The following is a 26,244-nucleotide window of genomic DNA, read 5'->3' as shown; positions in this document are numbered from 1 at the left end:
TACACACACTGGTGTTGATTTCAATTTGTCAGATACATGTGCATCACATGTTTTTAAAAATCTGATTCTATGTAGATGTCATGAGGCCATATTCCAATTGCAACCCTGCTTCACATAAAAGGAATATAACAAGTCATAATTGCATAGAAAGCTACATTTGTATCAAATTAAAAGTCAAGTTTAGACCACACCAATTTAATTTGTTTCTCGGATTTTTTCAGAAAAATAATGAAGCGACAGGGCGGAAAAAAAAGAAGGCTAAGGCACCCTATCATAGCCGGAAATGTTACAATTTTTTATGAACCATGAAGTGAACATACCAGGCTGGTTTATAATTAAAACAATAGATTTTTTACTTCTAATGAAACAAAATTGCATTGTTACATTGAAAAACTTTAAGAACTAGGAAGAAAAAGACTTTCTTCAACCATTGGGGCCAAAATATGCATAATTTAGAACAAAAAAACTTTTTTTTTTTTTGCAAATCAGAAAAAAATGGACAGGACAATCATAGAAGCAACAAATCAAATTGGCGTGGGCTTATATTTAAACATATCCCTTTTTATAGGAAAATGGTCATGGAAAGGAACACATTAGTCCTGCCCAGAATGCATTGTCTGTTCAAGACATAGAATCTGCCAGACCCCAGTAATATGGATTTGTCGGTAGGTCAAGTGACCAAACATGTCAACATGAGGTACTAACTTATAAGTCATCTATTATATGTATACTTAGTCACAGTTTACATTGTCACGGGACTAACTGCTGACTTAGGTATGACAACATGGAAAGTCACAGCTGTTCTACAGGAAAAGTCCCCCCTCAGTCAGAGGAAAAACCCAAAACTCTGCTGACACGGTGAGAAAGAAGCAAGTCCCTAGACCCAGGCAGGTTCACAGCTGTGGAGTCACAGACATACAGGTGAGTCTGTTCATGGAAGTCTGTTCAGCTTGACAAGTTACAGAGGCTACAGGGGTTTACAAATGCTTCAGTGTTAGAAATACCCACCTGAAGTCTGCAGTTTGACTTTTGACTCTTTCAATATTGCAGAAGAAAAATTAAGCAACTTGCAACATTGCAGACTGGCAAATCAGGCTAGGAGTTTTGGTATTGGTATAATATTTTTAAAGAGCTTTGTGTTTACTACTGACTCTAATATACTAGCATTTTAAATTGCATTCAAAATGTTTGCCAACATGCAATTTTATATGCCATGGGTTTAGGTCCAGTCTTATACATGTAAGTGTGTATTTGCAGAAAGAATTTCCAAATGGCAGAACAAAATTGTGACATTCTGCAATATTGCATAGCAGTGAAAAAATGTAATTTTCTACAAATGTTCTTGTATGTGTAAGTCTTGAGTACAAGGGTGCATTATGAGGACTCACTGACAGATATTCCTACATTCTCATATTCAGACATATTCAGACATTCCTACATAATCCTGTATGTATACCAACGTTATTAGATTTAAGTAGAGATAGTAGGTTTCATAAGTGTATCGTACACGTATAGAACTTCAAGTTAGCAATTAGTCTTATGAGCACCATTTTATAATGGATTGTACACTATACAATGATAAGCGCCTATTGCTGTTCACCTTTCTTTCCGCTTGTTCAATTGATTTCAATACGTTAGATGCTATAGATAAATTCAACTTCATTCTCAGGGGAGATAACCAATACAGTGTTCAAATAGGAAAATACATTAAAGAATGTTTCGATCTTAGAGACCATATGTTAGAGAATAGTTAACCTTTCTTATTGTTACATCATACATATACTCTGTACGTAAGATGACGTTATCCACACATGTATGTAGCTTTGTTAGATCTTTAGTTAAGTTGTAGAAGACCATACAAAAGTCTCTGTACTTTTTTGTTGTGTCAATAAAGAATAACGTATCACCACATTTTTCTTGTCAATGTCTGTATGCAATTAGCCCTCGGGCATGAATTTGCAACAAACAACTCTATTACATTGTAATATCGTTACTCTGAAATTTATGACTATATACTCCTGTCCATACACATATTCACAATGGAAAACCATACGCTATATATTCATTGTTATTCACCTCACCTATCCCACGTTGAGGGTCGTTGGGGCACCTTGACGTGGATACCTAATTCTTTACCATTTAACCCTGTCCTCTGCCACTCTTATGGCTTCGGCTATGCTTAAACTGGTCCACTCTTTTATGTTTAGGCCACACCAATTTAATTTGTTGTTTCTCAGATTCGCCCTGTCCATTTTTTTCTGATTTGCAAAAAAAAAATTTTTAGGTTCTAAATCAACTGCAAAATGCTCAATGAAAGACATATTTTGGCCCCAACAGTTGAAGAAAGTCATTTTGGGTGATTACAGGAAACAACTTTGTTCCATTTAAAGTTCAAAATCTATTGTTTTAATTATAAACCAGCCTGGTATGTTGACTTCATGGCTCATATTGTAACAGTTCCGGCTATCATGGGGTGCCTTGGCCTGTTTTTGTTGTTGTTTTTTCTGCCCTGTCGCTTCATAATTTTTTTGGAAAAAATTAGAGAAACAACAAATTAAATTGGTGTGGACTTATGTTTTATGTCATTGTTATTACAGAACACAAAAATGTCTGACAACGATATGACCAGCCTGGCAGCCAAATTACAAAATTTAGAGTTGTGCCTCAAGAGTCACCACAGCCAAGACCATGGCTATGGGCAGGCACTGAGAGAAGCCATTCTTTGCATGGATAACATCATGGAGGTAGAAGTCCTGAAAAGTCTTGGAGACCTGCATCTTCAGAAAGGCAAGCTCAGTAAAGATTCAGAAGAGTTTGACAAGGCTGCTGCCCTGTATGCTGCTGCCTTACTGCGCTGCAAAGAGCCAGACATGGGTCAAACCCTGCAACATCGTATTGACTACATGGAGAAACTCTCCAGACAACTGCTGCAGGGGTACACTCCACAGTATCAGAGATTGTCTCTACACATTTCTGACAGCAATGTCTTAAGGGTGGCAGAGATTTGTCACAAGTTAGACAGAGTTGGTAAACTGTGGAAATCTGTCGAGGACACTTACACAGAAGCATTAGTGACTGCTATAGAAAATAGTGATGTATTCTTAGAGCTTGAGGTCTTAAAATCTCTCGGAGATTTCTACCTTGAGAAAGGCAAGAAAACCTCTGATGCATCCCAGTTCTCCAAGGCAGCTGCCATGTACAACAAGGCCCTGACAAGATGTGAGGATCCTGAGACAAAACTAACCCTACGTCATCGCATCAGTTATGGAGAGAAGATCAGGGAAGCAGTAAGAAAGGTGAGAAGCTAGTAAAGTTTCCTTGTCACTTGTATGGATACTTCTAATAGTTAATGACATCACATGTACATTGTGTATTATAATTATGTTTGCTGAAGGAAATCATATTGTTTTTGCTCAGTTTCTTCTTCCTCTTTTTCTCCAAACAAATAAGGTCAATGACCCGAACCAGACATCTATCACCATGGTAACTAGTGTTGGGTTACATCATGTTGCAATTTTGCAGCAGGAGGTATTTAGACTCCTGTTAACATATATAGGAATGTGTTTTAGTAAAAATTAACTGGCAAAAAGGCAAAATTTGTAAAACACCATATAAAAGAGTATGGGGATGACATTAATGTGTAATATGTATTATTAATAATGTGTAATGTGTAATCTTGTTGCAGCAGCCAACTCTAAGCAAATCAAGACCAAGAGAAAAGAGACCATCCTCGGGACACCAGTTTGGGAACATGACAAGACCTGATGTTACACAGACCCGTACTGATATACAGAGGTGAGGACACCTTACACTTACATGTACTGTGCCTTACTAATAATTGAGTACGTAACTGTTGAGCTTTATCTTTGAAAAGTTAGCATTATGACAATGATAGTGATAATACATGTACTTTGTCATCTCGCAATAACCCACTTACACATAATACGTACAAATGTAATTCTGTCTTTTCTTTTCAGTCAGCTGCAGTACAAAGACCACATGAAGGAAGGTGAATCATCCCTTGACAAGGCAGACCTGGACTCAGCAGAGGAGCACTTTGCAGCTGCACTCAAGACAGTACACATGCCAGGTACAGGAATACTCAGTTACAATAGAACTTCACCATGCTTGGAACATTGAATCCCAGACTCCTATACCATATCTAAGTAGAGGACTTAAAAGCTTCTGAGCATTATGGAAGTTAACATGACATGTAGTACATATGCTTTCAAATTTGTGACAGTGTAAAGTAACGCACTGAACAAAGGTACCAACAGTTGTCAGACTGAGCCAAAAAAAGTCTTCTAAATTTTAAGAGATTGCATTTTCCCCTAGCAAGAATATATTTAAAATCAAGAAAATGTTACTCTAACAGGTAATATGTCCAACGCCGAGGGTTTTCTTTTCAGACCCCACAGCCCAGCAGTACCAGAGAGAGGTGGAGCCCCTGTGCAAGTTGGGGGATGTCTACAGTAAGCGAGGTCAGAAGACAGGAGACGGGGGAGACTTTGTCAAAGCAGCAGCACTCTACCATGCAGCAATAGCCAGGTCAGAGGATCAAGTCATCAATGGTAACATAGAAAGAGCTGTTACAGAGGTAGAGAAGTCATTTCTCAAATATGTTTTAAACATTCATTGTGATATTAAGAGTCTAGTCAACACAGATAGACATAAGAAACAGCTGAAGGAGATGCGGGACCAGATCAAGCTGGAGATGGAAACCATTGACCAGCAGCTGGATCCCTATGTACTGGATGAGAGTGACCCACGTGTCAACGAGATAGAGGCAAAACGAGCTCAGGCTGTCAGGCAGTTGTTTGACAAAATTGCACAAGAAAGGAAGGAGTTCATCAGCCTGCTTGTAGAAGAGTGTATTGGGTTAATGGGTCCCCCTTTCTGTAAGTATGCCCTGATAGGTTTGGGTTCACAGGCCACAGGACTGGTAACTCCATACTCAGACCTGGAGTCTGCCATCTTGGTAGAAGAAGAAAGGGAAGAATGTCTTGTGTATTTCTGCAACCTCACCCACTATCTACACCTCAAGGTGGTCAACCTGGGAGAAACCATTCTCCCAGCACTGGGAATAAAATCTCTCAATGACTTCTACTCTGAGAATTCACTTGACAACTGGTACTATGACTCTGTAACACCACGTGGGTTTGCATTTGATGGCTCCATGCCAAAGGCGAGCAAGACTCCACTGGGCAGGCAAGGAACCAGTCAACTCATCTGCACCCCAAACAACATGGCTTCAAAACTACAAACGGATGCCACCTTGTATCTGAATAAAGGATATCACCTTGCCATAATCTTGAGAAACCCATGCCTGATAGCAGGGGACCAGGGTCTGATCGAAACCTACATGGCTATCACAAGGAAGATAATGCAAGCTGATGGGGGTAAAATGTCTCAACAACTGGCACAGGAGATACAGAGGGAGAACATCAGAAAACTATTGGACAGTGATGAGGGAACAGTCACAGCAAGGTTGATTGATGTCAAGAAAAAACTCTATCGCTTCCCAGCTATAGCAATTGATTGCTTGGCCCTGTCATCACATATCAAACCTACCACAGTTTGGAAGATGATAGAAGAGATGGAAAACAAACAAGTGATCAGTCCCAACAACGCACACCACCTGACAGTGCTTACCAGCATCTCAGCAGAACTCAGGCTCAGAACATACATTGCAAATGGTGGACAGAAGGAAAACTTGTCAGCTATGGCCTTGATGGAAACAATACTACATGTAGATCAACAGGAATCATCCCTACTAACCAAAGAAGTGCAAACAAATGAACTGAAGCCAGTTTTTCATCTACCGAATGAAAGACAGCTTTTCAGATACTATCATACAGCAGTTCCTCTTAAATATGTTTTGTCTAAATGGTCTGAAAAGAACCCATGCCTACAGCCTTTCCCTGATTTGTATGATAATTCTCCAAGAATACAAGGACAGATGTACTGTGAGTTATGTAAATATAGACTGGCTCTCAGACACTACCACGAGGCTCTTAAGGCAGCTGATGGAACCGACACTAAGGAGATTATGCTGCTGCTTTGTGATATTGGATATGCTAATTTTGAGGTGGGTGATCACCATAAAGCTATCAGCTACTATGAACAGGCACTAATTATAACAATGCATGGAAAAACCAATGGGCGGAGTACAGCACATCTACTCAATGCAACCATACTGAACAGCCTGGGTGTAGCCTGGTCTAGCCTGGGAGATCAGAGGAAAGCAATCAGTTACTATGAAGAGGCACTGCAGATGAGAAGAAGTATCTATGGGCAGAGTACACAACATCCTGACATTGCCATGTCACTTAGCAACCTGGGGTCAGCCTGGGACAGTCTGGGAAAATACAGGAAAGCAATCAGCTTCCATGAACAATCACTTAAAGTGTACAGGAGTATCTATGGTGAGACCAAAGCACATCCTCAGATTGCCACATTACTAAGCAACCTGGGTGCATCCTGGGGTGCTCTGGGTGAATACAGGAGAGCAGTCAGCTACTATGAAGAGGCATTACAGATGAAAAGGGACATCTATGGTCAGAGTACACCACATCCTGCCATAGCCATATCACTTAACAGCCTGGGGTTAGCCTGGCACAGTCTGGGTGATTACAGGAAAGCAATTATATACCATAAACAGGCACTTAAAATGTCCAGAGGTATCTATGGTGAGACTAAAGCACATCCTCAGATTGCCACATTACTAAACAACCTGGGTGGATCCTGGTGTGATCTGGGTGAATACAGGAGAGCAGTCAGCTACTATGAAGAGGCATTACAGATGGAAAGGGACATCTATGGTCACAGTACACCACATCCTGCCATAGCCACATCACTCAACAACCTGGGGTCAGTCTGGAAAAGTCTGGGTGATTACAGAAGAGCAGTCAGCTACTATGAAGAGTCATTACAGATGAGAAGGGACATCTATGGTCAGAGTACACCACATCCTGACATAGCCATATCACTTAGCAACATGGGGGTAGCCTGGCAACATCTGGCTGATTACAGGAAAGCAATCAGCTTCCATGAACAGGCACTTAAAATGTCCAGAAGCATCTATGGTGAGACCAAATCACATCCTCAGATTGCCACATCACTGAACAACCTGGGTTTATCCTGGTGTGATCTGGGTGAATATAGAAGAGCAGTCAGCTACTATGAAAAGGCATTACAGATGAACAGGGACATCTATGGTCAGAGTACACCACATCCTGACATAGCTGGATCACTTGACAACCTGGGATTAGCCTTGCACGAACTGGGTGATTACAGGAAAGCAATCAGCTTCTATGAACAGGCACTTAAAATGTCCAGAAGTATCTATGGTGAGACCAAAGCACATCCTCACATTGCCACAATACTGAACAACCTGGGTGGAGCCTGGGGTGCTCTGGGTGAATACAGAAGAGCAGTCATCTACTATGAAGAGGCATTACAGATGAAAAGGGACATCTATGGTCAGAGCACACCACATCCTGACATAGCCATGTCACTTGCCAACCTGGGGTCAGCCTGGCAACATCTGGGTGATTACAGGAAAGCAATCAGCTACAATGATCAGGCACTTAAAATGTCCAGAAGTATCTATGGTGAGACAAAAGCACATCCTCACATTGCCACATTACTGAGTAACCTGGGTGTATCCTGGAAAGATCTGGGTGAATACAGAAGAGCAGTCCGCTACTATGAAGAGGCATTACAGATGAGAAGGGACATCTATGGTCTGAGTACACCACATCCTCACATACCCACATCACTTAGCAACCTGGGGACAGCCTGGCACCATCTGGGTGATTACAGGAAAGCAATCAGGTACCATGAACAGGCACTTAAAATGTCCAGAAGTATCTATGGTGAGACCAAAGCACATCCTCACATTGCCACAATACTGAACAACCTGGGTGGAGCCTGGGGTGCTCTGGGTGATTGCAGGAAAGCAATCGCCTGCTATAAACAGGTACTAAAGATGCAAAGGGAAATCCATGGTTATGGTGCAGCACATCCTGAAATTGCCATGTCACTAAACAACCTGGGGGCAACTTTGTACAAACTCTGTGATTTCAGAGCAGCTAACAGAACTTTCCTAGAAGCTTTGGCTATGGCAAAGCAAACTTTTCCCCAGGACCAAAACCATCCAATGATTAAAGGAATTGAAAGGAACCTGGCAGAAAACCAGCGTAAGGCATCTATGGGTAACTGATGAGAAAGTCCCTGATATGTTAGATAAAAAAATTCCATCATTCTATTTCAGTCACGTTGCTATATAGCATAAAAAGCATTAGAAACTCAAAGAAGAGGAACAACAGATTATAAACAAAAAACTGGACTTAACATTAAGATGGATAATCATTGTTAGAGAACAATGTTGTAAATACGGGACTGTATGTCTAATAACTTATTGGCAGTAGAGGAAAATATCATAATGTATAGATTCACATGATGAGGCAAAAGACCTGTCAGTGAGTGTATGCCTGCCCTGCATGTAAAATACACACTAGAAATGTGTAATCTATAATGTATAATGTGAAAGTCCTGACGATATTTGAAGGACATGTTTGTGACTTCTCTTGACAAAAAACGCAATTCAGCACTGGTGCTGCGAAGGCTTTTATTTTTGAATAAACCGTTCTCTCTCTCCCAAAATACAATGTACATGACCAGGTGGTGAATGGTTCTTGACTGTTCTCCTGCAGCTGTATTGCTGGTATCTCAGCCTCTAAGCTTCATTCCAACCCAACCCCCAACCCCAGCCCTAACCCTAACTCTGAAGCACACATGTATGTCACAGTGACATATACATGATCATAGATTCTAGACAGCATTGTGGATACATTTCCCTGTAATCACGCATATGTGTATACATGTAGATATGTAAATATTGTACATTTGAGAATGCATCTATAGCAGTGGCAACTGTGCTGCAGTGCAATGTGAACCAGTCAGAATTGCCCCGAGGAAGGTGACAGACGGTCACCGAAACGTCAGCTGAATAAAAGACTTGGTTGTGTAAAAAGAGTCTCTTTGACATGATCATAGTGTTCTCACATAGTGTGACAGGCTGAATAAAAGTTTTAAACGGGAACTATGCGGCTCCAGATGTCTTACTGAGGGATGACTGCGTGTGCGAGATGTCGGTTAGCTGAGGAATGAATCCCCTCGAATTCATATAGTGTTCTCACCTGTGAGAGTTTAGCCAGCACGCGGCTGTCATCTTACTCCTCTTGTGGCTGCAACTCTGGTATCTCAGCCTCTAATAACCTTCATTCCAACCCCATCCCCACCCCAGCCCTAACCCTAACTCTGAAGCACACACATATACATGTATGTCACAGCTAAAATATACATGATCATAGTTCCGAAAACTCAGCCACATTTGGTATTGTGTTCTCCTTGCAAAAGTGACACCTACATCAGCTACATATATCGGTGAGATGCAGAACTCCAGTCAGATTTCAATTTGTCTGATACATGATCACGATGTTTTTCAAAATCTGATTCTATGTAGAAGTAATGAGGCCATATTCTTAGTCTGCTTTACATAAAAGGAATATATTATTAACGAAATTGTATAGAAAGCTAACAAATTAAAAGTCATGTTTACATTTAAAGATATCCCTTTTTATAGGAAAATGGTCATGAAAAGGGACACAAGTCCTACCAGGATGCATTGTCTGTTAGTTAGTTAGTTTGTTGAGGATCTCCATTAGTGTGAATTTCACACTAATCTTCCTGTAGTCCGTAGTGAATAATCAGATAAGTATTTGAACCATCACACACCAGGGCATGCCCCTACTCTTTTTCGAAAGGTGTGGTACGGGGGGATCTTTAACGTGCTTGAGGTGTGGCTCTCCTCAAACACGGGACCTCCATTTAATGTCCTATCCGAGGACGTCCCTAAGCAAAGTTAGGTACTCATTCACACCTGAGTGAAGTGAGGAAAGTAGTGTAAAGTGCCTTTCCCAAGGGCACAAGATCGTGACAAGGTGGGGTTCGAACCCAGGACCTCTTAGTTCCAAGCCGAAGATGCTACCGCTACGCCACACGACCTCACTATGTTCAAGACATAGAATCAGAGAGACCACCAGTAATCTGGAGTCGTGGGTAGGCCAAGTGACCAAACGTGTCAACATAAGGTATTAACTTATAAGTCATCTATTATATGTATACTTAGTCACAGTTTACATTGTCACGGGACTAACTACTGACTTAGGTATGACAACATGGAAAGTCCCGGCACTTTTACAGGAAAAGTCCCATCTGAGTCAGAGGAATTAAACCCAAAACTCTGATGAAACAGTGAGAAAGAAGCAAGTCCCTAGAAACAGGCAGGTTCACAGCTGTGGAGTCACAGACACCCAGGTGAGATTTATGTAGACAAGTCTGTTCAACTTGACAAGTTACAGAGGCTACAGGGGTTTATGCATGCTTCAGTGTTAGAAATACCCACCTGCAGTCTGCATTTTGCAGAGACTTTTTCAATATTGCAGAAGAAAATATTGCAACATTGCAGACTGGCAAATCAGGCTAGGAGTTTTCGTATTGGTATAATATTGTTAAAGAGCTTTGGGTTTACTACCAAAATCTAATATACTAGCATTTCAAATTGCATTTAAAATGTTTGGCAACATGCATATGCAATTTTATATGCCATGGGTTTAGGTCCAGTCTTACAAGTGTGTATTTGCAGAAAGCATTGCCAAATTACAGAATAAAATTTGTGGCATTCTGCAATATTGCAGAACACTGAAAGAATGTATTTCTATAAAAGTGCTTGTATGTGTAACTCTTGACTTCAAGGGTGGACTAGATATTGTGAGGACTCAGATAATATATAATTGTAATATAGTTACTCTGCTATTTATGACTATTATAACTCCTGTCCATACACATTCACAATCGAGAACCTTACACTATACATATATTCATTGTCATTACAGAACACAAAAATGTCTGACAACAATATGACCAGCCTGGCAGCCAAATTACAAAATTTAGAGTTGTGCCTCAAGAGTCACCACAGCCAAGACCATGGCTATGGGCAGGCACTGAGAGAAGCCATTCTTTGCATGGATCACTTCATGGAGGTAGAAGTCCTGAAAAGTCTTGGAGACCTGCATCTTCAGAAAGGCAAGCTCAGTAAAGATTCAGAAGAGTTTGACAAGGCTGCTGCCCTGTATGCTGCTGCCTTACTGCGCTGCAAGAAAGAGCCAGACATGTGTCAAACCCTGCAACACCGTATTGACTACATGGAGAAACTCTCCAGACAACTGCTGCAGGGGTACACTCCACAGTATCAGAGATTGTCTCCAGACATTTCTGACAGCAATGTCTTAAGGGTGGCAGAGATTTGTCACAAATTAGACAGAGTTGGTAAACTGTGGAAATCTGTTGAGGACACTTACACAGAAGCATTAGTGACAGCAATAGAAAATAGTGATGTATTCTTAGAGCTTGAGATTTTAAAATCTCTCGGAGATTTCTACCTTGAGAAAGGCAAGAAAACCTCGGATACGTCCCAGTTCTCCAAGGCAGCTGCCATGTACAACAAGGCCCTGACAAGATGTGAGGATCCTGAGACAAAACTAACCCTACGTCATCGCATCAGTTATGCAGAGAAGATCAGGGAAGCAGTAAGAAAGGTGAGAAGCTAGTAAAGTTTCCTTGTCACTTGTATGGATACTTCTAGTAGTTAATGACATCACATGTATTATATATTTTTATGTTTACTGAAGGAAAAAATATTGTTTTTGCTCAGTTTCTTCTTCCTCTTCTTCCTCTTCTCCAAACCAATAAGGTCAATGACCCGAACCAGACATCTATCACCATAGTAACTAGTGTTGGATTACATCATGTTGCAATTTTGCAGCAGGAGGCATTTAGACTCCTGTTAACATATATAGGAATGTGTTTTAGTAAAAATTAACTGGCAAAAAGGCAAAATTTGTAAAACACCATATAAAAGAGTATGGGGATGACATTAATGTGTAATATGTATTATTAATAATGTGTAATGTGTAATCTTGTTGCAGCAGCCAACTCTAAGCAAATCAAGACCAAGAGAAAAGAGACCATCCCTGGGACACCAGTTTGGGAACATGACAAGACCTAATGTTACACAGACCTGTACTGATATACAGAGGTGGGAATAACTTACACTTACATGTACTGTGCCTTACTAAAGAATTGAGTACGTAACTGTTGAGCTTTACCTTTGAAAAGTTAGCATTATGACAATGATAGTGATAATACATGTACTTTGTCATCTCGCAATAACCCACTTACACGTAATACGTAATTCTGTCTTTTCTTTTCAGTCAGCTGCAGTACAAAGACCACATGAAGAAAGGGGAATCATCCCTTGACAAGGAAGACCTGGACTCAGCAGAGGAGCACTTTGCAGCTGCACTCAAGACAGTACACATGCCAGGTACAGGAATACTCAGTTACAATAGAACTTCACCAAGCTTGGAACATTGAATCCCGAACTCCTACCATATCTAATTAGACAACTTAAAAGCTTCTGAGCATTCTGGAAGTTAACATGACATAATATTCAAATTTGTGACTATGTAGAGAAACACACTGATCAAAGGTTTGACTTAGACTGAGCCAAAAAAGTCTTCTAAATTTTAAGAAATTCCATTTTCCTGACGAAAGCTAGTGGATACTAGCTGAAACGTCTGACGTTTTCAAAATCATATCCAGTTGCTTGAGTAACTGCTTTTTGGCAAATTCCATTTTCACTTAGCAAGAATATGACTTACATGTAACATCAAGACATTCCAGGTTATTGACTTACTGTATTGTTACTCTAATGAGTAATATGTCCAACATTGATTTTTTTTTTCAGACCCCACAGCCCAGCAGTACCAGAGAGAGGTGGAGCCCCTGTGCAAGTTGGGGGATGTCTACAGTAAGCGAGGTCAGCAGACAGGAGACGGGGGAGACTTTGTCAAAGCAGCAGCACTCTACCATGCAGCAATAGCCAGGTCAGAGGATCAAGTCCTCAATAGTAACATAGAAAGAGCTGTTACAGTGGTAGAGAAGTCATTTCTCAAATATGTTTTAAACATTCATTGTGATATTAAGAGTCTAGTCAACACAGATAGACATAAGAAACAGCTAAAGGAGATGCGGGACCAGATCAAGCTGGAGATGGAAACCATTGACCAGCAGCTGGATCCCTATGTACATGATGAGAGTGACCCACGTGTCAAAGAGATAGAGGCAAAACGAGCTCAGGCTGTCAGGCAGTTGTTTGACAAAATTGCACAAGAAAGGAAGGAGTTCATCAGCCTGCTTGTAGAAGAGTGTATTGGGTTAATGGGTCCCCTTCCCTGTAAGTATGCCCTGATAGGTTTGGGTTCACAGGCCACGGGACTGGTAACTCCATACTCAGACCTGGAGTCTGCCATCTTGGTAGAAGAAGAAAGGGAAGAATGTCTTGTGCATTTCTACAACCTCACCCACTATCTACACCTCAAGATGGTCAACCTGGGAGAAACCATTCTCCCAGCACTGGGAATAAAATCGCTAAATGACTTCTACTCGGAGAATTCACTTGACAACTGGTACTATGACTCTGTAACACCTCGTGGGTTTGCATTTGATGGCTCCATGCCAAAGGCAAGCAAGACTCCACTGGGCAGGCAAGGAACCAGTCAACTCATCTGCACCCCAAACAACATGGCTTCAAAACTACAAACGGATGCCACCTTGTATCTGAAGGAAGGATATCACCTTGCCATAATCTTGAGAAACCCATGCCTGATAGCAGGGGACCAGGGTTTGATCGAAACATATATGGCTATCACAAGGAAGATAATGCAAGCTGATGGGGGTAGAATGTCTCAACAACTGGCAGAGGAGATACAGAGGGAGAACATCAAAAAACTATCGGATAATGGTAAGGAAACAGTCACAGCAAGGTTGATTGATGTCAAGAAAAAACTCTATCGCTTCCCAGCTATAGCGATTGATTGCTTGGCCCTGTCGTCACATATTAGACCTACCACAGTTTGGAAGATGATAGAAGAGATGGAAAGCAAACAAGTGATCAGTCCCAACAATGCACACCACCTGACAGTGCTTACCAGCATCTCAGCAGAACTCAGGCTCAGAACATACATCGCAAATGGTGGACAGAAGGAAAACTTGTCAGCCATGGCCTCAATGGAAACAGTGCTAGATCAACAGACAAATGAACTGAAGCCAGTTTTTCATCTACCGAATGAAAGACAGCTTTTCAGATACTATCATACAGCAGTTCCTCTTAAATCTGTTTTGACTAAATGGTCTGAAAAGAACCCATGCCAACAGCCTTTCTCTGATTTGTATGATAATTCTCCAAGAGTACAAGGACTGATGTACCGTGAGTTATGTAAATATAGACTGGCTCTCAGATACTACCATGAGGCTCTTAAGACAGCTGATGGAACCGACACTAAGGAGATGATTCTGCTGCTTTGTGATATTGGACTTGCTAACCTTGAGGTGGGTGATCACCACAAAGCTATCAGCTACTATGAACAGGCACTAACAATGCATGGAAAAACCAATGGGCAGAGTACAGCACATTTAATCATTGACAATACAGCCATACTGAACAACCTGGGCACAGCCTGGTCCAGCCTGGGAGATCAGAGGAAAGCAATCACCTACAATGAACAGGCACTGCAGATGTACAGAAATATCTATGGTCAGAGTACAGAACATCCTGCCATAGCCAAATCCCTTGGCAACCTGGGGCTTGCCTGGCACAGTCTGGGTGATTACAGGAAAGCAATAGGCTTCGATGAACAGGCACTTAAAATGTTCAGAGGTATCTATGGTGAGACCAAAGCACATCCTCAGATTGCCACATTACTGGGCAACCTGGGTGGATCCTGGGGTGATCTGGGTGAATACAGAAGAGCAGTCAGCTACTATGAAGAGGCATTACAGATGAGAAGGGACATCTATGGTCAGAGTACACCACATCCTGACATAGCCATATCACTTGGCAACATTGGGGCAACCTGGCACAAACTGGGTGATTATAGGAAATCAATTATATACCATGAACAGGCAATTAAAATGTCCAGAAGTATCTATGGTGAGACCAAAGCACATCCTCACATTGCCACATTACTGAACAACCTGGGTCAAGCCTGGGATGCTCTGGGTGATTACAGGAAAGCAATCAGCTACTATGAAGAGGCATTACAGATGAAAAGGGACATCTATGGTCAGAGTACACCACATCCTGACATAGCCATATCACTTGCCAACCTGGGGTCAGCCTGGTGCAGGCTGGGTGATTACAGGAAAGCAATCAGCTTCCATGAACAGGCACTTAAGATGTTCAGGAGTATCTATGGTGAGACCAAATCACATCCTCACATTGCCACATCACTGAACAACCTGGGTTTATCCTGGGATAATCTGGGTGATTACAGGAGAGCAGTCAGCTACTATGAAGAGTCATTACAGATGAGAAGGGACATCTATGGTCAGAGTACAGAACATCCTGACATAGCCATGTCACTTAACAACCTGGGGTTAGCCTGGCACAGTCTGGGTGATTACAGGAAAGCAATCAGCTTCCATGAACAGGCACTTAAAATGTCCAGAAGTATCTATGGTGAGACAAAAGCACATCCTCACATTGCCACATCACTGAGCAACCTGGGTGCATCCTGGAGTGATCTGGGTGATTACAGAAGAGCAGTCAGCTACTATGAAGAGGCATTACAGATGAGAAGGGACATCTATGGTCAGACTACACCACATCCTGACATAGCCATATCACTTGGCAGCCTGGGGACAGCCTGGCACAGTCTGGGTGATGACAGGAAAGCAATCATGTACCATGAACAGGCGCTGAAAATGTTTAGAAATATCTATGGTCAAAATAAAGCACATCCTTACATTGCCACATCACTCGGCAATCTGGGGACAACCTGGCAAAAACTAGATTATTACAGGAAAGCAATTATATACCATGAACAGGCACTTAGAATGTCCAGAAGTATCTATGGTGAGACAAAAGCACATCCTGACATTGCCACATCACTGAACAACCTGGGTAGAGCCTGGGGTGCTCTGGGTGATTACAGAAGAGCAGTCAGCTACTATAAAGAGGCACTACAGATGAGAAGGGACATCTATGGTCAGAGTACACCACATCCTGAAATTGCCATAACACTTGTCAACATGGGGTCAGCCTGGCACAGTCTGGCTGATTACAGGAAAGCAATCAGCTTCCATGAACAGGCACTTAAGATGCTCAGAAGTATCTATGGTGAGACCAAATCACATCCTCACATTGCCGGATTACTGAACAACCTGGGTGCATCCTGGGGTGACCTGGGTGATTACAGAAGAGCAGTCAGCTACTATGAAGAGGCATTGCAGATGAGAAGGGACATCTATGGTCAGAGTACACCACATCCTGCCATAGCCACATCACTTAGCAACCTGGGGACAGCCTGGCAACATCTGGGTGATTACAGGAAAGCAATCAGCTACCATGAACAGGCACTTAAAATGTCCAGAAGTATCTATGGTGAGACCAAAGCACATTCTCACATTGCCACATCACTGAACAACCTGGGTGCATCCTGGGATGCTCTGGGTGATTACAGGAAAGCAATCGCTTGCTATGAAGAGGTACTAAAGATGCAAAGGGAAATTCATGGTTATGGTACACCACATCCTGCCATAGCCACATCACTAAACAACCTTGGGACAACTTTGTACAAACTCTGTGATTTCAGAGCAGCTAACAGAACTTTCCTAGAAGCTTTGGTTATGGCAAAGCAAATCTTTCCTCAGGACCAAAACCATCCATTGATAAAAAAAATTGAAAGGAACCTGGCAGAAAACCAGCTTAAGGCTTCCATCATTCTATTTCAGTCACTTTGCAAAATAGCATAAAAAGCATTAGAAACACATTACAGGGCTCAAAATACTGGGTGCATGTGCAACTTAGTGCACCCAAATTTGGAGCTGTGCACCCAATTTTTCTTCTGTGGGTGCAAATATTTTTGTAGGCCCCAACCCCAGCCCTAACCCTAACTCTGAAGCACACATATGTGTACCAGTATACATGATGTCAAAGTGTTCTCACCTGTGAGAGTTTAGCCAGCACGCGGCTGTCAACAGGTTCCTCTTGCGGCTGCGACACCTGCTGCGCCTGAAGCTCCTCTATCTCATCTAACAGCTGCGCTTCTCGCACCTGGAATGGTCAAAGTTAACAAAATAAGAAGCTATCACATCTGCATAAACCATTTGACTGCTTAAGTTAAGGATTCTTATCTGTTGATAAGAGCATTATGTCATAATGCTACAAAAATGTATACCCAGACTGCTTGAAAATGTTCTGAAGCAAAAGACAGTCAAAGTTATCCGCCAAATGTTCAACCAGTAAAATTTTTGTGATTAGTTTTTAGATTATGTGTACTACCTTCATAATGTATATAGTGTAAATCTCCTTTTGTATATGTGTGTAGTGTGTTTTAACTATGTTATTACCTTCGCCAAGAAGGTTATGTTTTCAGGGGCGTTCGTGTATGTGTGTGTGTGTGTGTGTGTGTGTCTGTCAACACGATAACTTGAGAAGGCCTTGATGGATTGTCTTGATACTTGGTAGATGGGTAGGTCTTGATGAGACCTCAAAATGATTAGATTTTGGACCCCCTAGCGGCTTGTTATGGTACTGCAGCTGAACTTCCGGTTTTGATATCTCAAGATCCAGACATGCTATGGTAATGAAATTTGGATGGTAGGTAGCTCTTGTGCTGTGGAAGAAGTGACGTGAGTTTAGGCCCCCTAGCGGCTTGCTCTAGAACTGCAGGGGGGTTTAAAGGACAAATGTTTAAAAGAGGATAACTCAAGAACTGATTGATGGATCATCGTGATTTTTGGCATGTAGGTAGCTTAAGTGATGGTTGACATAATGATATTACAATTATGCGAATATTGATGTAATTTGCATAATTAATGAGGAAATTCTATAAATCAGCTGCATTCCATGATAGGAAGTTCAAGCTTGTAACATATGTTATTAAGAACGAGAGAAACACAGGCAAATATTGATTATGCAAATGAAGACTTAATTTGCATAATTAATGAGAAAATGTTATAATTGCGTAGTGGTAACTGCCTGGAATTTCATACTTGTGGTGTTTGAAAGTTAAGTGAAGGTGAACATAATTAAACATAACTTATTCAAATAAGGACCACATTTGCATAATTTATGAGAAAATGGCATTCTTTGTTAAGATAAGACTGTCTTTTGGTGGAGAATATGATCAACAGACTGATATAATTCATGCAATTGAGGATCCTATTTGCATAATCAGGGTGATTAGTATATTTCTTATTCATAAAGGCTAACATCATTTGGCGAAGGTATGAGATCGTGGAACTCTAGTTGTTACATGTTTTTCTCAAATGAACCCTCAGAAGATTAGCCTTTTGGCTAAAGGGTATCGAAACAAAGAGAAATAAAGAGAAGAGAGAGACAGAATGGTATCTCAGGTTGAATTTACAGTTAATGTAAAAAGGTGCTGTCTGAATGTCTAGTAATATAATATTATGTACAATTTTTGTGCAATGATGATATCAAAGTACCTATAGTCAACATAGGAACCAATATGTATGTATTCATTGGGTTGGTAATGCTTTAACAATCTTCAGTTCAAATGTGCAATAAACATGTACGGTGTATGTAATTAGTGATAAGGATCTTAAATTGTTAATAAATTCCAGATGGCTTTAATAAGTTAATAAGTTCCCATGTGAAGTATGATATCTTGTGCATAGCTATTAAAGCACAGCTATTAAAGCACAGCTATTAAAGCACAGCACAGCAAGTCTATAAGTCAGGCAGAGCAGAGAAAGACTTACATGTACAGTCCAGAAGAGCTTAAACCAGCTGAAGAGAGTCTATAGGAGGTAGAGAAAGAGGAAGGAAGCAGGAGCATGGCTGTTAGAAATACTGCAGTTCAACATCTTCAAGTATAAGGCCACAACAATTTAATTTGTTGATTCTCTGACATATATTATGTAAAATTTTAGCAAAAGGACATCAAGAAAAAAGGCTGTAGTATTGTAGTATATAGCAGTTTCTGAGAAATTAGATTGGTGTGGCCAAAGCAAAAGCTGGCAGAGAATGACAGCTGCAAGCAAGGTACATGTACATGAAAGATTTCTAGAAGATTGCTAGTTTGGAGCCACCCACCCTGATTACAGCTAAAACTGTCCTAGTTCCTAGCGCTGTATAGGAAGTAGGTAAATCTTATATATTGTCTTGTGATAAGAATTCAAAGAAGGTAAATCTCATAATATATTGTCAACTGAACTGTTTAATTCAATGTGGTTAATAAATTTTACTTTGTCAGCCACCTGTTGTTTGAAGTGTTGGTGTGAGGTAGTGAAACAAGAATTGGTTACATATACTAGTACATTTGTATATGATACTTCTAATGAACAAGAAATCATAGATTTTAGATCACTCCTGTGAAACCTAACTTCAAAGGACTCAATTCCCCAGGTCTCATGCAGTGCAGACTCAACACAAACAATCAAATAACATGACCAAAAACAATGCTTCTGTCCTGAATGTAATTAAGATGAAACAAAACCCACCTGTGCTTCCTCCAGCTCTGTCCTGACTCAATTCCACAGATCTCAGGGAGAATCGACACAAACGAACTATCAATTTGACACGACCAAAAACAATACTTCCGTCCTAGTAACACCCACCTGTGCTTCCTCCAGCTCTGTTCTGAGCTTCTCGCTCTGTTGGCCAATCATCTCTAGCAGAGACAACAGCTCATCCCCTCCACCCTGTTCCATGCTGGTCATGAAGCTCAGGAGGCTCATGGGAGACGGCATGCGCGTCGGGACCGGGGTAGACTGCATCCTAGGGTTCGAAGGTGACCCTGGGGTCGGTGTTGAGAGCGAAAAATCCGGAAGTTTGGTCAGTTCCGGGTCTTGGAGGTCCTCCGCACGGAATATAACTCCTTCGGATAGTAACGAAGAGTTCAGCACGCCCGAAATGTTGGCGAAGTTACCGAGTTTTGGCCCGTTCTGGTACGGGTAGCCAGAATCAGGGTTGAGGTAAAGATTTCCGTCAGAACTGCTGGAAGGTCCGTTTTTACACAGCGCAGTTGAGCTCGAAAATCCCGAATCTCCGTTTGGTAAAGATTTCACGCGGATGTTTGTTAAAGAAGACGACTTCTGTCTGTCCTGAGTGTGATCGTAAGAGCTCTCATCATGCAGATTAAACGTGGAGTTAAGGGGTGTTGCCTTCAGGGCAGCCTCTAGCTTCTTACCTGTGTCGGAGAGAATGTGTAAACGTTGTTCCTCAAATGCAGTGGAAGAAGACGAATATCATTTCACATCTAATTGTTCATCTTATAATGATATCAGAAACCAATAATTTACCATTGTGTCCAAAAGGCACCCTTACCTTCCCTCATCAGGTGAAAACAATTTTACTCCTCACCATCATAGCTCAGGGAATTTTACTACTAAAATCAAAGAATCCACATATTACAGAAGAAGTGGGTAAATTCATCTCCCACTTCCTTAAAAGAAGAAGTGAAACCCAAACCCAACAAAATTAGTACCACGTATGTCGTAGAATGTAGTATCACATAGTTTCTTATTTCTTTGTATCTTCTTTTTCAAACATGTTGTTTGTATTATGTATTTGCAATTAACCCTCAGGCATGTATTTTATATAACCTTTCTTACCAAACTCGTCTGCCGAGAAAGTCAAGTCTTCATCGTGGCTGCCCGCTTTCCCGTTGGTCGATGGCGGCCACTCTCGTTGCGACTTCACACTGAGTTCCGAAGTGGAGCTTTGCGGGGTCATCGTCCCCATGGTACCTTCGCGACTCAACATCCCGCTGTCGCTTGTCCGCTTGTCGGATACCGAACTCGGCGAATCAAGCGCATTTCCCGCTCGAACTTGCTCCAGCGAGCCAGTACGTACAGATAGTGGCTTTGCCCTGTTCTGGGCCAATCCCTGGTTAAAAGTTTGGAGTAAATCTCTCGTTAGGTATGTTCCCGATGCGCCACTCATTTGGTTAGCATCTAAAGTCCCTCCTCCAGGTGTGAGACTTTCCCGAATCTCTTCTGCAAGAGACTTCTGCGGGCTGGGTTTATGCTGAGACGCCAGCATGGAGTGGTCTAAGGTTTTCCCCGCGTTTAAAACCGCTGTGTCTACGTCTGTAGAGCAAGTCAGTCTGCTCACTCCACTCACACTGCTGTGCAGGGAGGAACCACTCACCGTGCTTCTACTCGAAACATCACTAGCACTCCTCTCTTTCACTCCCTCGTTCTGACTTCTCTGCTGACCTTGATGCGGTGACCTGTGGTAGAAAAACCCAATCATCTTACAAACTGAACAGTGCTTACCGTAGAACTGAGAGAATTTTCGGAACTTAAACTTTGTTTCTTGTTCCGAAAATTCCTTTGTAAACATTCACTAGTACTGAGGTGTCGGATCAACAACTGAAACGTTTGCTTATTAAAATCTTTATCCAGTGCGAAAAGACTATTATATATTATTAGTAATTACTATCTTACTGTTATTATTACCTTGAGTTTGAGGCGTTGTCGTAACTTCTCCCATTTGAAGGACTTGGCTGTAGACTCCTGTTGTTGCTACTCAGTCCTGGTGAAGACTGAGACAGGTTTGTGTTGGAGGTTCTCTGAGGTGAACGGTCGCGGCTTCTGGACTGGGGAGAACCGACAAGGCTGGAATTTGGGCTCCTGATGGGGGAGAAGTTGGACGAGGACAGGGTTGTGGTGGACTTGAGCAGGCCGGGGTCCAGTTGTTTGGACAGGGAGGCAACACTACTGTTGGGGGACTGGACAAACAGACATGTACAGATTAAAATACAGTAACTGTAACAATTTTTTTAAGTTAAAACTTTTGATACAACACAGAGTTCTCTCACCTGAGAGCTTTAATTTGATCAGTCACTCTGGTCTTCCTTTAAGTTGACTGACTCAGTGAAAAGGCACGTCACATGGCTTCTTCTTTCACAGTACCAATGCTTCTTTTTTATAGTATAAGATATATACACATTAATATTACACATACTTTCTTATGCATCGTATGCCTGCTGGATGTACAAACTGGTATTAGCAAGAACGGCACCATTGCTGCAATAAATTATACATATTTTGTACCATGTGATAGCAAAGTATGAACACAATGTTGTACCTGAGTGAAACTCTGTAAAGCCTCCTGTTTGAAACTCTCCAGTGACTTCAGCTGTTCCTGCAGGAGCTACAACATCACAGAAATAAAGAAAGTTAGTAAAGCCACAGATGTAATAAATGTGTGAGATTAAGGAACACTTGGCTTAAAGTTTTTATCAAACCTAGCAACATGTGTCAACAGTATAAAATCCTCCTTAGAGACACTGTACCTTGTTTAAAGAGTCTACTTCCAGGCAAGACTTGTTTACCTAGGCTAATGCTCTGTCTGTACAGCCCTCGTTCCTTATTGAATAGACTATCCTCAAAATTAAAAGAAATCAGAAAAATTATTTCATAACTTACTGAATTCAAACAAATGCAACCTCACTGATGTTATTACTGTCTTCAGTTGTGTAGAACCTCAAAAATTTAATCTTTAATCTAAAAAAAACATTTCCCTGCAACTCTACTTCTTTAAAAAAAGGGTCCTTGGAGGCACTCATAGCTCTACACATAAGTGGGTCGTTACAAAGGCACAGAACACTTTCTCTGAATGTGACCTATGACATGGAACCTTGCCCTGTGACCTGTAACCACTTGTTGTGACCTTAACTCCTGAAGATCTTAAATCTATTTTTGTAACCCCTTCAAGCATCTCCAAGTGCACTTTAAAGTGTGTATTTTGTAGATTGCTAATTGTTAAGGGTAAATGGATTTAAGGTGTCTACTGTGACTCCTTGACCTGAAGTTAAAAGTGTGTATTTTACACTTACTATAGTGCTAGCCTGTTCCCAATGTGAAATGTATGTGTACACTGAGCAGCATTCTAGCAAGCCTGAATTTTTTTCTGTCATCTCAATTTTGTTTGACATAACATCATGTGAAGAGCTGGAAATCTCTACCCTCTGAAATGCTACATTCTGCATTTTGAGGGGCAAATTTTGCCAGTAAACTTCGAGCTTAGTTAAATGACATGTCTTTCCATATCTTTGTACGCCAATATTTGTTCATCAAAGATGACAGATTGGGCAAATTTTTGTCATGTGAGGCAAAATTCCATCAAATGGCTAGAATACTACTTCAATGATCTTGTACTGACAAGACAATGACCTTGAACTGACCTTGATGGATGCCTGTTGTTTGGCCTGCTGTTCCAGAAGTACTTGGATGGGACGACCTCCTTCTGTGGGACAGCAAAAAAGAAAGGCATTAAGTATCATTATTCATTACATGCTTTGGTCTTAACCTCCTCCCTACTAAGAGATGTAAATAGAACATAAACAAAATATATGTTAGCTGAAGAGTTTGGGAGCAGGGAAAGTGTTACTACTTGGAACTTAACTTTAACCATAAGCTAAGGGGTCCTGAATTGACAATTTTTAGCCACGTTAGTAGCCCGTTAGTAGTTCCATATCATTTTACAGCAGATTACGAGAAATGTGAACTCAAACCTGGACCCTTGACACCCTTTTGTCCCTTATTTATAGTGCACTATATCATGGACCGCTGTTGCAGAAGAATTGGTGTGTACACCATTAAAGTTTTGAGAATGCTAGGCAGAAAAATAGTTAACTTACCCCCTGGCTTCTTTGGTGAACTGGCAGTCTTCTGTGCACCAGCTGGATGAGTCTGTAAGAAAAATAATTCAGGTTACATTTACCCCATTCCGTTGTGTCATACAAATACATTTTTGTAAGATAGTAAATAATTCTGTATGACTTCTTACAGACAATATTTTCTCAAATCAAGTACATGTAGAGAAATGCTGGCCTTTCATAAAAACATCATCCACAGTGACTCGCATATGGAAGATATCAACTCAGACTTGTAACACTGTTCTGCAACGCCCTTCCACCCACACACCAAAATTTATGAGAAGAACTTTAAGTGGGAAGGTCTATAGTACATCTTCCGTTCGTCTAAGGTTGCAGAGAGTTACTCAAAGTTGCAAGGCTGATTTCTTCTAACTACTAGAAAAGTAGTAATCTTTAGGTGTACATCTTTTGTCGTAACTTCCAAGAAAACTGCCCGAGTTTAAAATCTGGTCTGGCACAGCCCCAAAATTGTCAGACAAATCTGTTTATGTCTCTGACTCACTACGAAATGAGAGCAAGCTAAAGTACCTCAATCCAATCTACCCACTCACTCACACTCACTATCAAAGTTGCAATAGATGTCACAATCCCCCTCAAGTTAACACAAAAATTCTCCTGTAACAGATGCTTTTACCCAGTTCAATAAAAATAGGATCAAACTTAGCTTATAAATCTGTTTATGTCTCTGACTCACTTTAAAATGAGAGAAAACCAAAGTAAAAGTGTCTGAATCCAATCTATGCTTCAAAATTAAAGTTGTAATGGATGGCATAAACTCCAACAAGTTACCACAAAAATTCTACTAAACAACAGTAACTGTAACAGTTGTTTTTACCAAGCTCAATAAAAAATTGAATCGGAGCTAGCCTTACGACATCCTTCCATAAAGACAGCATGCAACCCTTTCCAGCTGTTATGATCCAAGTGAGGTTAGCAAAACTGGCTGGGATTCAAACCCTCGACCTCCAGATCCAGAACTACAGGTCCAAAAAACAACGAACCACCCCTAATATGTCCCCTTAAGTGTGACCTACCAAATAAAATTCTAGTCTAAGGACTGCAACCCTTAGCAACAGTTTTCAAGTAAGGCAAGCAATGCTGAGATTTGAACCCTCAACCTTTTGGTCCAGAAACAGGTCAAACAACCATAAAAACGCTTAATGAGACTCAAACTCTTGACCTGTGGGTCCAGAAACAGGCCCAACAACCAAAGAATCACCTCTGTTTCAACCCAGCTTATATAAGTTTGACCTACCAAATAAAATTCCAGCCTAAGGACTGCAACCCTTTCCAACGGTACTCCAGCAATGTGAGTAACACTAGTTGGGACTCAAACCCTCAACCCTTGGTCCAGGAACATGACCCTACAACCAGTGAAGCACCATCCCTTTACCCCACCCAGAAAAATTCCAGCCTGTAGTTTTATGAGACAAGGCATTGGAAAGACACACTCAGCCCTTTGGCATTTACACATGTTCAACAACAAGTTGCCACCAGGGCTCGAAATATAAGGTGCATATATATGGACCTTAGTGCAGGTAACATTGGGGCTGTGCATGTATTTCTATGATGTCTACCTGTACCTAACCTGTACTGGTCCATGTACTGGGTATATGCAGATTAGTGCAGGTAAAATTGGAGATGTGCAGGTATTTCTGATGTCTACCTGTACCTAACCTGGTCCATGTACCAATGAAGTATAAATTATAATCATAACGGCAGTGGTTTCTGAACAGTTTTTAGTATGATCCATGCTTCCTGAATTCTAAGTGGTAAAATTTGACTGGTGCAGGTAATTTTCAATGTTGCCTGCACCAGTGCTGGCCTCTACCAGGCTTCGGGAGACAGCTGGAAAGAATAGAACTTGGCCAAATGGAGAGATAACATACCCATGGAAATGCATGGTCCGCTAGAGAGTACATTTTGTTGCACTAGAGGCTTCACCAGTGCAGGTTTTCAGAAAAAAATGATTTCAAGCCCTGCCAACCCACCACCCAACAGCAGGATCTGATTAAATGTCCTCAAGGAGACGAAACAAACTTGGGGAAAACATGGCTGGGTGGATCCTGCCAGAAGTTTAAAGTTCCCTGAGGAAGTACAGCTGTTGCAGTTAGAGGTCTTGATATCGAGCCAACTTTGAAGAAACTTTACAGAAGGCTTACGGTTAACCCAAGAAAATGGGACTAAGAGATGGTTGGTGGAAATTTAAGTTTATAGTCATATATTTTGTGATTCTTACATTTATGAAATATTTGATAAATCTTAAAAGAGAGTCGTATTGACATCATAATAACTCTTAACATTACCATGAGAGCTCATCTGTGTTGGTAGTAATTATAGTAAAATGTTGAACTTTATTCCAACACAACGAATACACAGTGATGAAATTTTCGACGACCACTGTCGCCTTCATCAGGATAAT

At 41.2% G+C, this 26,244-nt stretch overlaps 3 protein-coding genes and 1 long non-coding RNA gene across 6 annotated transcripts in view; 1 reads left to right on the top strand and 3 right to left on the bottom strand.

The window, feature by feature from the left end:
* Nucleotides 1-9,809, bottom strand: part of LOC109466631 (thyroid receptor-interacting protein 11-like) — a 31,355-nt gene extending 21,546 nt beyond the window's left edge. Inside the window, exons 1-2 of the mRNA XM_019764360.1 lie at nucleotides 9,802-9,809; nucleotides 9,204-9,228 (exon numbers count right to left, since the gene is read on the bottom strand). Coding sequence (XP_019619919.1) covers nucleotides 9,204-9,228; nucleotides 9,802-9,809 — 33 coding nt within the window. The remainder of the gene's footprint in view (nucleotides 1-9,203; nucleotides 9,229-9,801) is intronic.
* LOC109466773 overlaps nucleotides 1-16,962 on the top strand; it is a 33,017-nt gene extending 16,055 nt beyond the window's left edge. Inside the window, exons 1-5 of one of the 3 annotated variants that reach the window (XM_019764601.1) lie at nucleotides 695-921; nucleotides 2,598-3,296; nucleotides 3,686-3,795; nucleotides 3,978-4,090; nucleotides 4,410-8,654. In XM_019764601.1, the coding sequence (XP_019620160.1) occupies nucleotides 2,607-3,296; nucleotides 3,686-3,795; nucleotides 3,978-4,090; nucleotides 4,410-8,224 (4,728 nt within the window). In that variant the 5' untranslated portion in view covers nucleotides 695-921; nucleotides 2,598-2,606 and the 3' untranslated portion in view covers nucleotides 8,225-8,654. Of the gene's footprint in view, nucleotides 1-694; nucleotides 922-2,597; nucleotides 3,297-3,685; nucleotides 3,796-3,977; nucleotides 4,091-4,409; nucleotides 8,655-10,961; nucleotides 11,664-12,056; nucleotides 12,164-12,338; nucleotides 12,452-12,874 lie in introns of those variants that run through there. The other 2 variants (XM_019764600.1, XM_019764602.1) reach the window with 2 other exon arrangements.
* Nucleotides 16,963-17,095: 133 nt separating this feature from the next.
* Nucleotides 17,096-22,138, bottom strand: LOC109466630 (chitinase-like protein PB1E7.04c). The gene is made up of 5 exons (XM_019764359.1): nucleotides 22,127-22,138; nucleotides 21,619-21,890; nucleotides 20,770-21,389; nucleotides 19,774-20,345; nucleotides 17,096-17,242 (listed from the first exon to the last, which is right to left on the bottom strand). The coding sequence occupies exons 1-5, from the start codon at nucleotides 22,136-22,138 to the stop codon at nucleotides 17,120-17,122; spliced, it is 1,599 nt and encodes a 532-aa protein (XP_019619918.1). The 3' UTR covers nucleotides 17,096-17,119.
* A 111-nt stretch (nucleotides 22,139-22,249) lies between these two features.
* LOC109466774 lies at nucleotides 22,250-23,858 on the bottom strand. The gene is made up of 3 exons (XR_002140039.1): nucleotides 23,805-23,858; nucleotides 23,349-23,410; nucleotides 22,250-22,315 (listed from the first exon to the last, which is right to left on the bottom strand). It is a non-coding gene; the product is annotated as an uncharacterized LOC109466774 (long non-coding RNA).
* Between the last annotated feature and the right edge of the window lie 2,386 nt (nucleotides 23,859-26,244).

This window comes from Branchiostoma belcheri, unplaced genomic scaffold (assembly GCF_001625305.1).
Source record: "Branchiostoma belcheri isolate BF01 breed outbred unplaced genomic scaffold, Haploidv18h27 scaffold17, whole genome shotgun sequence".
NCBI lineage: Eukaryota > Metazoa > Chordata > Leptocardii > Amphioxiformes > Branchiostomatidae > Branchiostoma > Branchiostoma belcheri.
Note: the sequence above shows the minus strand (reverse complement) of the source record. Positions and strands in the feature narration are given on the sequence as shown.

Excerpts from the sequence above, each read along its gene's own strand:
- LOC109466630 (XM_019764359.1), bottom strand. Across the intron at positions 20,346-20,769 it reads TTTCTCGGCAGACGAGTTTG|GTAAGAAGCTAGAGGCTGCC; the intron begins GTAAGAAAGGTT and ends TCTCCGACACAG. Across the intron at positions 17,243-19,773 it reads CAGAGCTGGAGGAAGCACAG|GTGCGAGAAGCGCAGCTGTT; the intron begins GTGGGTGTTACT and ends TGACCATTCCAG.